The 13885-nt window shown below is 45.6% G+C and overlaps 1 protein-coding gene across 4 annotated transcripts in view; it reads left to right on the forward strand.

The window, feature by feature from the left end:
• IQCH (IQ motif containing H) overlaps positions 1–13885 on the forward strand; it is an 887303-nt gene that overhangs the window by 364526 nt on the left and 508892 nt on the right. For all 4 annotated transcript variants that reach the window (XM_078683047.1, XM_078683049.1, XM_078683045.1 and 1 more), the window contains 2 exons: positions 1468–1602; positions 2077–2288. In XM_078683047.1, the coding sequence (XP_078539173.1) occupies positions 1468–1602; positions 2077–2288 (347 nt within the window). The remainder of the gene's footprint in view (positions 1–1467; positions 1603–2076; positions 2289–13885) is intronic.

Raw genomic sequence — 13885 nt, forward strand, 5'->3', positions numbered from 1 at the left:
CCATATAAATATGGTAGATGAGGTAGTGATAACATGGAGGATAGTTGCAACCAGGGACCTTTTTGTGCATACTCAGTCTGTCTGTGTGTCCGAAAGACAAGACAGTGAGCTCAGCACATCTTCAGACTCACACCAGGCCCGGTCTGTCCGATATTTGCACCGGGCATTTCCCTGGTGGGCAGGAGCGTTTGGAGGGCGGGTTTAAGGCCAAAGGCTGGCCTGCTGCTGGCGCCTCTGGCACTCACTTTCACCAGCTTTCCCAGGTAATTACACCTCAGCTGGCACAGGCGGCTTCAGAAGAGAGCGAGAGGAAAGCGAAGGGGGAAGAGAGAGAGAGAGAGAGAGAGAGAGAGAGAGAGAGAACAGAGAGCACTGGTTTCAATATTTCTTTTTACCGGGGCTGCTTGTGGTTTCCAGTCTGGCCCTGACACAAACACAAACTACATTCCCACTGATCCTCTTTCTTTTCCTCGCTTCCTACCTCTCTCTCATCACCCCTTACACTCTTTCCCACGCTCTCTCTCCCCTCACTACCCTTCCTCATCCTCCTCATTCTCTTCCTCCCCAAGACACCCTCTCCAGCACCCGTCTCCCACGTTCCCTCCACCGACGGTTCCTCCTTTATTCACGCTTAGTCCTTCCCTCCCTGTCCTCTGCCCCTCCACCCCATGTGCACTGGTCTTTTAGGAAAAACAAACTATGCAGGATTTAAGGAGAACTATTAGAGGCTGCAGAATGCAGCATGTGCACAACTCCTAACCCCACTGAACTGGATGGGGCGACTCTTCTCAGAAGTGCCACTTGCCTGCACCTAATTAGAAGGGGTGCGATAGAATGAAACTGGATGACTACACTCAGTAAGATAAATCTTTATTATTGGGGCTTTCTGAAGCCTACCTGTGACAGACTAGCAGCCTGAGCCTATCCCACATATAGGAGATGACTACTGGCAAAGCTGGCTCCCTTTCTCCTCTCAAACCGTTTTCTCCGCAGACTGGGATTCACAGAAACACACAAATGCAGTGCATTTGCACATATCTAAACATGCTTCTAGATAAGCATACAGGTATAAACATACAGCTGCAGAGGCCCTTAGACATATTTGTACACATCTGTATAGAGACACACGCACATGCAAGCATGCAAACAGGTGCATGGTTGCATTCAATTCTTTCCTCTGTTGGAGACTGCAGTAGACAAATGGATTTGCATCAGTAGCTAAAAATTTAGAAGGTTGTAGGGAATAGTGATATTCTTACTGCCGACATCCCATGCCCGTCATTCCCTCAAGCCCGTTAGCAGCATCCACCCTGAGAAAGACATGCAGAACGAGATATTATTGTACACCACCTACTTGTCCAACATGGCTGCTCTGAAAGTCTAGTTTGCCACCTGGTATTGTCACCATCCTGTTTGCTACTCAAAGCAGCCACCGAAGATTTCACAATGTTGTTCCTCTTCCTCCAGGTCTCCTGAGCTTGCTGGAACGAGGACTGATTCCTCCCTCTGCACAGATCACCCTGTTGCCCAATCCTGTGTCACCACGTACTGTACCACTGCACGACTATCAGAAAATGCAGAAGACTGCAGCCTCAGCAGCAGGTAATGGGACTGGACACTTGGTGCCCATACTACAGATGGAGGTCATCTGCAGGGATTGAGGAATAAAGAGGGGAACCATCTTATCCTGGTTTATGCTCCACAAGGGGTTGCCGGCGCAGTGGGGTGAATTGATGTATTCTCAAGGTGTTTCTGTGTAAGGGTCCCTGTGGCGCAACGAGGGTTCTATGTGATGGCACATGACCTCGCATTGAGTATCTCTTTATAGAGCCATGGTATTTTGTACCAAAGCATGTTGAATGGTCATTAGGAGGGTTTCCTACTTGAAGGCATCTTACAGAGGATTAGGAATTGGCCATTATGACTTTATAGATAAAGGTCTTATGAAGTGCTTGACCACTGTACATCATACCTTGGGTGCCAGTAAGGGGACAGGAGGCATGTGTGGGTTTTGGGAGGGTGAGGTTTGTACCCTAAAAATTCCCCCAAAAAATCTTTTTTCTTTTATGAACACAGGAGCAGTGAGGCCAGGCGTCCAGAATGAAGTACACAGTGCATTAGAGATGAGAAGCACTGTTGATACAAGGCTTCTGAGTGGTCACACCATGGTCCAAGGCAACGTTGCACCGCCCCCCTCCACAGCCACTGTAGCAACTATAAAATCAAGCAAGCACCCTTCCAGGGCTTCAGACAGGGAGTTTTCCATGTGCACCATCCCTGAGATGCAGGTAAAAGCGCTTGATCATTCATTGAGAACTAACACATGCATTCCCTCGGATACAAATTACAGATATCGTTTACTCACTGTTGACAAAGAACAATTAGTATGCAACTCTCTAACAAAGCACATGCACTGCTCATTAGTAGAGTGGCAGTGGGCGGGTATAACATGTGATACAAGAACGGAAATACGTTGCCCGCTTCAAATGGAGCAGTGACAGGACTCTTAACTCACAAGACCACCTGACTTTTCCCCATTTACCTTACTCATTCTCACTGCTTCTTCTCCCGGTATTCCAGCTCCTTACCCAAGATGAAACTAGCTGCAGCACTGGGATAGAACCTGACATTAAAATGAATAGAATGAGCGTGGTCATTGCTGGTTTGCCGAGAGATTGCAATCTGTATTGCGCAAAGTATTTTTCTACTGAATGTCAATCCAGTGTCAGAAGGTGACGTGTCATTGAATGGCATGTGCTCATAATGGTTGTCCTCTCTTTATATTTATTGTTCGCTGCACCAATAAGGGCTTTCGTTATTTTACTATACTAATACACAAGGGATAACTTATTCTGACACTGAGATGGATGTAGCATTATTGTATATCCTATATGAAGGAGTTCCACAAAAGAAATTAAACTCGCTTTCTCCTTTCTTGAGCAAGGAGTGGGGAAAGGAACTTCCACAAGTCAAAGACAATGCGCTTGAGGGGGCAGCGGGCTATATATATGTGAAAACACTTGCACTGTTAGTGCTTTCAAATGCCTGCTTTGGAAAAGGTCAATTTTTGTTAGTCAGTGAATATTGTTCCCTCTAGATTTTATGGTTTAACTAGTTTTTATTGATTTTATATGGATATACGCAATTATACTAGCCACCACCTACATCCACCCGCCGGTGGGGAAGCATATCCAAGCCCTCTAGAATTTAAAAGTGTGACTTGTAACTTTACAAAGAACAAAGCTCTGTAGCACATTGTATCTTTAGACTACTCATTTCATTGAATGAAAGAGTGCGTCCTCTACAACAATGGAGCCAAGGCAGAGATACTGGTGCTGGCTGGTGCAGTGCCTGAGTTCTCTGCCTTTCAATTGGCTTCTAAGTCTAGGGCAACCTCCATCCGCCAACTTGTGAACTCCATTCAAATGTAATCTATCATTCTTTCCCCATGGAATTTAAGTGGTCCACTGCATTAACCTTCAGCTCTCTGTTCTCAGGAAAATCCTCTATCTATGCCAAACTGACCAGCATGTGGGGTTGACGTCAGCCCGAGTAATGATATGAGTATGCCACGGCAGTGTGAACTATAACACATCCCTAAAGAATCTCAACGACAGGTGGAAGAGTTTACAAAATAATGTGGCCAGATTGTGCCTGAGCGTGCGAAAATTAAACCTGTGCTGAAAGCACTCCACTAGATTCAAGCGCAAAGGAGGTTCAAGATCAAAGATTTCTGCATTGTGTATAAAACCTAGTGAAGGACCAAGATATCTGCATAAAGTGACACCCACTTCGCACCAACTAGGAACCTGTACTCATGTCATGCACATTGGATTAACAAATGTCTTCTCAAGTACTTGAAGCAGAGACCCTGATCCCTAGATCCAGGTTGTCCCTCCATGGAATGTCCTAGGTGAAGGTCTGAACACTGAAAATTGTGAGATTAATTAGTAAAGAAACAAACTACCACCTACAAATCCTTCTACCCCTTCTCTTTGATCAGATATCTTTTTTTTTGGGGGGGGGGGGGGAATTTTATATAGCGCAAACTAGACCCAAATGTATCGGAGCGCTTTACATGAGCACCAGTTATGTTACAGACGGACACATTCATTTTTGTTAGGCACAGGGAGATTAAGTGATTTGCCCAGAATCACGGAATGCTGAGTGCCCCTGCAGAGACTTGAACCCGCCTACCCAGCTTCGAGGTCGACCACCTTAACCGTTAGGCCACATCCTCTCCCCTGTCTTTAAAACCAATTAGTTCTGGTACATACAAGAGGGGTCCCAGAACAAATTATGTCTAAGGAAAAACTTGGATATATATATTCACAACAATTTCACAGCTTAAAAGGTACACTGTTATTTATTCACAATGTCCTCGGATGTGCAATTCATCATACATAAATCACATGAATTCAAAAACATTTGTGCCCCGAATAGGACTTGAAGGAGAGGTAAAAGAAGGTGTGCAGAAGTACATGAAAAAGATTCAAGGAAGGATTGAAGGGTAAATAAGTGCTTAGTCGTGAGATACAATTTCTCAATAGCGTTATACACTGACTTCATTACAGAGCCAGAGAAAACAATACATGTACAATAAAGTATTTAAAGATCGAACCGGCCATTTTTGTAGACGTCCCGAAATTCAAAGAGGGCTTCAGCTACATGGCCAACAACTGCTCCCGGCACTGGATGGTGCTGGGTGGGGAAACTGCGGCTGAACAAGTACAGGTCTTAATTAAGGAAATTGCCGCCCTTAGGGCTGAAATTGCAGGAGACAACACCTTGACCAATGCTAAAGACGCATTAATTAATCTCCAGGGTACATTGAAAGACTTTGAGGTCAATACACAAACTAAGAAACTAGAGAAACTGGCACGTGACGTTCGCCTTTTTGATAAAAAGAGTTTATGTCCATACCTGCAAGAGGATTATTTTAAGCAGGACACCCAAGGCCGTTTCATAAACCGGGGCAGAGAAGGTTTCCGAGGACGCCGGAATTTCACCACCTTCTCGGATTCTTCATATAGTTCGGGTAGTGACACCGAAACAAGAGGCCCGATCGGAAGTTACGGCTACCAGGACTACGGATACCCACCACAGCTTCCTTTTTTAGCTCCGGGTCAATGGAGACCCCCCCCGAGGCCACAGCAACAACTGGTCCTGTGGACCCCCACGAGGACGACTACCGAGCAATCCGATTTGGGACGGAGGAAGAGGACGTGCACAGAAGCAAGTCACCTTTCGACCGTAGGATCACGGCGAGATATCGACCCGACGCAAGGTGTACCGCTGGTAATGGTCCAAACTAATCCAGTTGTGAACATTTCCACATACACCCTGAGTGATGAAGAGGTCAAGGTCCTCAGTAGGGGCCTTTCATTCATAGCCGACTGCACCTCCAAACAAGTTCGCCATCAAGGCTGAATTATATAGATTCTTCAGAAAGATTCGCCTATGCTACTATTTTAGAGACTCTACATCTCAGCAAAAAATGTCTCATACAGGCATGCGAGTACCATCAACGGTTTTTCCACCAACCTACGCTATGACGAGCAAGATACTAGCGTATAAGGATGTAGTCCTGAGAGACGTCAACAAGATTTTGGAGAAACGCAAATATATCAAATTTAACAACAGCAATACTCTTGCCATCTGTTGTTGGGTGTGGACGTTTGCAAGTTGTTTTCATTGAAGAAGTCTTCGATCTTGAGATATCTTGTGACTCCTCACTGAAGCTCACAATGCACCAGAACAAAGAATCCACCTCAGATTGTTTTTTTCTGCTATTGAGTTTGAATGTTTGTCTCGGGCTCCAGGATCTTCAAGCTAATAGAATCCACCCACCAGATTTTCAACAGAGGGCATCCAGGAAGTCATATTTACTGTTGTCGAGTCAAATTCAACTTGGGTCAGTGTGGTTTAACTCAGGACCAGATCGTTTTAGGATGCCTTGAAAGGGGAAGGGTCATTGAGAACACACGCCTTCCAGGTCTAACCAAATGCAATTCCAAATTCCAGTATTTGGACCATCATCAAATGTGTTACCTTTGTTTACCTTGAGACCACAAAGAAAACTGCTTGGCATGTATGGCCTTTAAGCATAAATAACCTATTATATACAGGAGGGAGCATTCACTGAGCTTATTTTAGTATGCAGCGACAAGACAAGTTCAACTTAATTTGGAGTCGAGGAGCTCAGTAAAAATTATCCAGAGGGGGAAGGTCTATCTGGCAGATCGCCAGGTCAAGTGGACGGGGCTGGACTGGCCATAGGTGGCATCGGGTGTTTCCCCAGGAGGCTGGAAGGGTGGGGGCTGGTTTTGTGGGCTAGTTTTGCAGTGGTGCTGCAATATCAGCCCCCAGTAAGAGAAGCAGCAGGTAAGCATTTCCAGCACCGGGGGCCAGGCAGTTCTTCTTCAGGGGCTGGTCCGAAAGTATTGCCAGGGTTCCCATTCCGGCCCTGAAAGTGGATGAGAGCCCCAACACCCTTTCCTCTAAAGGCTCCAACATCGAGGATGAGGGAAAATCTAGGGGGAACACCAATACCTCCTACACAGAAGGATCGGCCTCGAAAAGACTCTTGCGAGGCCGAGCAACCCTCTTGAGGAAGCCCTGAGACTGTGACCTGGAGACCTTGTCACTTGACTTTGGCCACGGTCACCAAGCCTGCTCTGCACCAAGAATCGTCCTTGGCTCCAGGAAAGCCTTAAACAAAAGGCTCTGAGCCTTGAGCCAAAACCTTGCTTTTCAAACCCCATGGCACCAAGCCAAAACCTTTGCCTTGAAATCAACTTTGAAACCAACACCGAAAAAATTCTCAAATCTGGGCTCGGCGTTAAGCTTATCAGTGACAGCTATTGAGCTCCCTGAGCTGCCTGATGTCAGATAGAGGAATTTATAGATTCATCCAACATCTGGGAAAATAATAACATGGCCTCTATTGTAGAAAGCAGACTCCATGCCTGTCAAAAAAGAGACGACCCCTTTGGAGGAGGCTATATCGTAGGAGCTATAGTAATATCTGATTCCCCAAAAATCGAAATAACAAACCCCTGCTCCAGCACAACGACCACCACCACAAAACCTCATAATGCCACCATCACCACGTAGGTCAATGTCATCTCAGGAGCCAGTGCATACACATATGTACTTTGTCCAAGACCACCAATATGGTCCACAGACTCTGCACTTTAAACCGCTTCTAGCACATGATGGTATAAGGTTATACTATAACCCATGGGAAGGTTATAATGCAGATTCTCAAGGCCATTTTAATCTAGGACCATATCCTGCAGAGGTCGCTCCACCTGATTACACAAAAGTATACCAGGATGTTATTCACGGTGCGGCGGAACATCTAGAGGTCAAGCTATATGTTGTGGAGAAGGAGAAGGGCTAGTAGAAACCTTATCTAAAACAGTACAGTTCATACCTATACTTAGAAGCAAGACATATTGTGTAGCAGAGAACATTAAAGGGCCAGTCATGACCAGGGTAGTCACACACAGGGTGGAGGAGCAATATAAGTCTACTCAAGGAAACCCAATTTGCATCAAGGATCATGTTCCCCTAGACTTGTTGGTACACGCTGCTTGTAAAAGATCATACATGTGAGGCAAAGGAGATGTACCCTCTCCTGACATGGAAAAGCTGTAACACCAATTGAGCCAGGAAGTGTGTTCCTGTGGGAGCAGCAAAGTAATGGCATATCGCCAATTCTGTTGTTCTCCTCTGAAGATATGACAAGTACCACTGGGAGGAAATAAAACAGCTCATCGTACACCTTCCACAGGCATACCAAAAAATGGGCAGGAATTAGTGCAAAAGGGTAAAACTATATCCAATGCAAATATCCGGTTCATGATAGATGTGGCTGACACCGCCTCTATGGAAGTCAACACCGGTATCATCCATCTGAGTCGTGAGTGGTTATGAGTATCGGGGTTCTGTCCTGAGGTGCTGCAATACCTGATCAATGTTGCCTTTGCTGGAGAACATGTTTTGAGCCTCAAGTGAACATGATGCTCGGGAAAAAAAAAAGCTCTGCACAGTCCATGGGACCACTATCGACACAACCAGCCAAGTCTGGGTTTCAGCATCAACAGACATGTGGGAGTGCAAAAGCTGCCATACCACCGCAGTGGTCAGGCTATCATGCGCATCATTTCTTTCAAGAGGGACAAACCCAAAACTTATTTCCCAGAGGAGTATCCTGGGTAACGGTATGAAGTAAAGATGGCTCTGGAAAGGAAACCCAACCTCATAACGGTGCATTGACAAACGCCCCTCCCCAAAGCACACTCTGGTCCCTACCATACAGCACTTGTCAGGAAAGGGATTGTGTTACTTCCATAGTGGAGGAAATAATCTCAGACAAGTGGGTATTTTCATGATACAGCAAGGATACTGCTTTGAGTTCCACATCACACCAAAAACATACCACCTACGACAATCATCTGTACAATCAGTCAGGAGCATCCAGGACTGCTAAAAGAGGAGGTGCAAGCACTTATCAAGGACGCTGTCGATCCACCGCCCTCATACCAACAGTGTCAAAAGGTGTATTCACTGTACTTCCTCATTCCAAAGGACGATACCCTGCAGCCTATTCTTGACCTCAGGCCAATGAATACCTACATTCTGTTTGAAAATGTCAAAATAATAGCCCTACAGAACGTCGTCCCTTTGCTCTGCACATGAGAGCACATGGCAACTCTCAACCGCAAGGATGCCTACTTCTATTCCCCATTCATCAGACACATCATTGGTATCTCGAATCTATGGTTTGTTCTCCCCTTCACGGTCACAACTGCAAGGGCATCCACAAAATGTCCAGGGATGGTTGCAGCATATCAGTACTACAACTCCATTAATGTGGTTCCTTAATTGGAAAATTGGCTGATTAAGAGCAGCATCTGGTAGCATTGCCTAGCACTCACAAGCAGCCATGTCACTCCTGCACAGAATAAGGTTCACAGGCAATGGAAAAAAGGCCCATTTCAGCCCTCGAGAAATTAAATCCTTTGTGGGAGCACTGAAAGCCTATCCAAATCAGAGAGGGTAATTGCATTTCAAAGGATGCTCCCTCTTTTTCAGACATACCATCCTCTAAATATAAAGACAGTAATGCTATTGTGGGGGAAGGTGATCTCCTACATAGCTATAGTGCCATTTGCTCTGCTGCACATGCACCTACTCCAGAAATGTCTGGCCAGGCAGTTGTCACAAGTAACAGATCAATGAGAAGATCTTGTGTTGGTAGAGCCTAGGGTTCAGCATATTCTAAAATGGTAGGATGGAAAAAAGTTGTCACTGGGAAAGTGTTTTTGGGACCATGAACCGTAGGTGACTATTGCCACAGACACCTTACTCATGGGATGGGGAGCACATCTGAACAACATGTCAGTTCAGCATGCCTGGGCACAAGAACAGAGACCATGTCATATCCACTTTTTCAAACTGACAGCAAACCAATTGGCACTCAGAACCAAGTGCTCATTTTGAAGACGACAGCCCTGACGAGGACAGACAACACGAACACCATGTATTATATTAGAAAACAGGGAGTACTCTCTCACCTCAGCTTTCAGCAGTAGCCCAAGCGTTCTGGCACAGGGCCATTCATAATCAGATCCAGCTCATATCAGAGCATCTGCCAGAGATGGACACTGACTTTGCAGACCTGCTAAGCAAGAGACATCAAACAGTACATAAATGAGAGATGAATTCTCAAGTATTTCAGCATTACTTCCAGAAATGAGGGTGTCTACAGTCAATCTGTTCACCACCACAGAAAATGCTAAATGCTCAAGCTTCGTCTCTAGGTACCCACATCCACAGTCCATGAGCAATGCTGGCGGGACGAGCTGGTCAGGGATAGTTGCTTATACTTTTCCTCCACAACCTCTGCATCTATATGTAGTGAGAAAGCTCAAGCAGACTTCAATGACTCTCATTCTAGTTGCACCAACGTGGATAAGACAGCCTAGGTTCTAAGTGCATCTGGAAATGTCTGTTCATCTGCACAAGAGGCTGCCCATGTGGGTAGATCTTCCAATTCAACATCATGGTCAACTGAGACGTTGAAATCTCAAGGGACTAAACCTACTTCAAACTACCAGAGTAGTGTTTGCTCCTCCTGCGTGAAGCCTACTACACATGCATGTCATGCAGCAAAATTGACACATTTTGTCCACTATTGCCTAAAAACGTTTTTTATTTCTTGCACTACCAGAGGACAGAGTTGGCATACACATTCACTTGGCTTCAATTAGCAGCAACAGCGGCTTACCTGCAAAAGAGACACCTCACTTCTTTGTTCAGAATTCCAAAAATCAAAGCACTTAAGAGAGTAATCTCTCCAAGGATCCACCGTTTCCAGCTTGAGACCTTACTGTTATGTCAACAAAAGGAAGGGAGAGTGGGGATCGTTATAATCCAGAGGGCTTAAATTACCACTCAAAAGGTGAGGTTGGCCCGACTATTAAATTAATGCTGGATTTTCACAATTTAACATAAACGATATATCTTCTGAACTGCAAGGCACCTGTGCTGGTCTGGCCCATACGAGTTGTTACCGGTGGTTACATCACTGACTACACAGACATGGTACAGAGATAACTAACATACTGGCTCCACTCTGCAATGGCCGCTCCACCCGCAACCGCTGTCACGTGACCTACGGGTTTCCGGATGGGAACACTGCCACGGCCCCCCTTTCCCTTTATCTCAATGGCCGTCTTACCGGTTCCTCACTATCCGGTCCCGGCGGTGAGGGGTAGGCATCAAGGAACGGACACAGGCGGATGAAGTAAGTGCCTCTGAATTTAGTTTGATGGGGAGCGTGCTCCACGCGTCCCGGGGCTCACTAGGCTTTTCATTTCGCTACTTGATTTCCGGCGCACACCAACGCGCCTTGGCTTTAATTATTTGCTGTTTCTTGATACCTTTCACTGGTACTACTTACACCCGATTGACTTTCTAACTCGGAGGGCCACCACTGTCATCCTTTTAGAGGATTCCTCTTGAAAGGGTATACCTAAACCGCTGACATGATCTGGAGACTTGCCGTCTTATCCGGTGATGCGAGCCGACAACTCGTACTTCATAAGTGGCGCATACTGAATGCATTTTGAATGCATACTGACACTTTAACCTATATCTATGAGCTCGGCACAACTCGTGCTTCATAAGTGGCACATACTGAACGCATACTGAATATATACTGACAGTCTAACCTATTTCTAAGAGTACCTTACACTGTGTGTGATTCCTGGGGACAACCAGTGATGTGTTTACAGTTTTTACAATATTCAGTTAATCAGGTAACCTTCTCTGTTGATGGCATACGTAACCCGTGTTAGGACTCATACTCTGAGGTTCTCAACACCTTTCTACCTCTCCCTAGCCTAAGCTACGTTGGCTTCACCCCTGATGTCTGACCCGCTGAGCACTGTTGACACATATAAACTCTGACTATTAGGTGAGTTTAATCGCACTTTGACCTCGCTGGATGGTCTAGGATTCTGTCCTGCACGAATGCTGCTGCTTGTAAATGTTTTTAATATATAATTTTTAATTGTTCTCTAGATACTCATGCAAGGAGTATCCACTGTTGGTTTTATTCACATACTAGCTGCACATTCACTAGTATACCACCATGTCACTATGTACTCACGGTCACTTTGAGGAATGTATTTTGTCACTTACCTGTAGTAACGGCCTCTTTTGTCTTCCATTTTAGGCAAGAGCAGTTGTTCAACAGGTAGTACAATTTCTGTGCTTTGGTAAACTGACACTTATTTAGGTCATGTTTTGTAGACAGTAGTACTGCTTCATTTTAGGTCCTGAAGAATCGCTTGTCAATGAGCGTTTAGCGAGAAACATGTTGACCATATCTCTTACACTTTAGTACTGTCTCGTATGTGGAAACTTAAGTTCCAGCGAGTACAGACTAATCTTGTTTTTAATTGAGGCTAAGGACCACCTGAATAAAGTTGTTTTCTGGTACCTTTTGCTTCATTTTACCTTCACTTACACCGTCTACACTTTTCTGGCCCCACACCTGAGGTACCGGGTTTTTAGGAACCCGGTGGTGCCAGGGGACAACACCCGAAGACCTCTGAGTTCTCCCTTGTTCCGGACCACAGAAACTATGAGTCTTCTAGTCGCAGTCAGAGATCAAGTTTTTATTGGTAGCTACCAAGTAACACGCGTCCTAGAAGCACGACAAACACGGGTCATGTATTCTCAGGAGACTGTACGTGTTCGTTTTTACAGAACCAGTCTTCTCCTTTTATACAGAAATAATGGCTTCAAGCAAGAATTCTTGAGTTTATGATATGGCTGTAAACATATTTCTGTAATAATACAAAGTGCGGCGTCACGTAAGCAAACCCACATTTTAGATGTCCAGTTCGTGACAGATTACCCAGCAAGATCCGGGACTCCCATCAGATATCGGTGAAACACCAATAAAGGCAGGTACCACCCAGTCATAAAACTGGCCATAAAGAAGAAGTATGGACAGGTGCATGTTTGTAGAAAGCATGTTCTGTATGGGGTGAATGGTTTGTGGAATGTTATGTGTCGATAGTATCGTATTCGGCCACTGGGCGGGGAGCCGCCCAAACAGGTTTGGCTTAAGGCAATGGAGTCAGTTTGGACAGGTCAGGGGGAAGTCAGGGAAGGTGGACGTGTCCTTTTGGATCAAGCTCGACCTTTAATTGACTTAACATGAGGGCAAGACGTAAGATGGATGCCGTTCACAAAATGGAGTCCAAGGGATTGGGACGGAAACTACGATTTAGGGGTGTTGGCTACCCTTGATTGTCACGCAAATACATAGGAATGATGTCCTAATCATTATCGGTTCATGGACACTAAATTCGTCATGGTACGTTGATATTTTGTGACACGGGTATTGGACCTCGATATTGGGATAACAATAGGGTCCAGATTTTCAGAACCACAGACCCTCCTTTTGCCCTTATGTAAGGCAATAACTCATGTTAATCCGAGTCCAAATCTGTATGAAGGAATTCGTGGAGATGCTGCTGTAACATCATCCTGTTGCTTAGTTCGTCCCTTGACGCAGGCTTCCGTACACATGAAGTAGCACAGAGGCCACAGAGTGCAGGAGCGCACTGGACACATAGGCAGAACATAAACAGAAGTGTTAAGATCATCCCAATGAAGATTAGCGTTTTCCATCCCCAGGCAGCGATCAGTCCCCTGAACCACCCTAGCAAGGACCAATCCCCTTTCTCAACGTGAAGGGAACCAGATATTTCATGTAGTTTAGAGATGGCCTGGTATACTGTCGGTGCATTATCAGGGATGAATATGCAACAACTGGATTGGATGACTCTACACACACCACCACGATCGGCGAGTATGATATCAAGGGCAATTCGGTTCTGAAGGGTCATAAGTCGATCCGACTGAAGCTCGGTTGTCAAATTGCCAAGTGCTCCGGCCGTTGTAGTCACGGCGGATTCAACTATCCTTGCTAACTGGCGAATATTCCTGCTGTTCACCATAGGCCCCCAAAATGGCAGAAAACCTTTTGCGAAGTCAGCGAATTCCTGACCCGCGGTGTCGTCTTTACTCACGACACCTCTAGCTGTCCTTGTCCGATGGTAATCTGCTCGGGCCGTGTAGGTAGGAGGCAGCAGAAATGAGATGAAACACGTGCCTGAGAAGTCAGGGGGTAACCATGTATAGGCTTGGTTGTGGCAGACGAAATACGTGCCTTTGGCTGCTAAGAGTATAGGGGAAGTTCGGGAGGCGAGCACATATGTTTCTGTGCAAATGCTCTTTCCTAACTGTGCAGTGGGATCTCTACCAATACCTTGTAAACATAGGTGACCTCGGTGGG

The sequence above is a fragment of the Lissotriton helveticus genome, chromosome 3_1, assembly GCF_964261635.1.
Source record: "Lissotriton helveticus chromosome 3_1, aLisHel1.1, whole genome shotgun sequence".
NCBI lineage: Eukaryota > Metazoa > Chordata > Amphibia > Caudata > Salamandridae > Lissotriton > Lissotriton helveticus.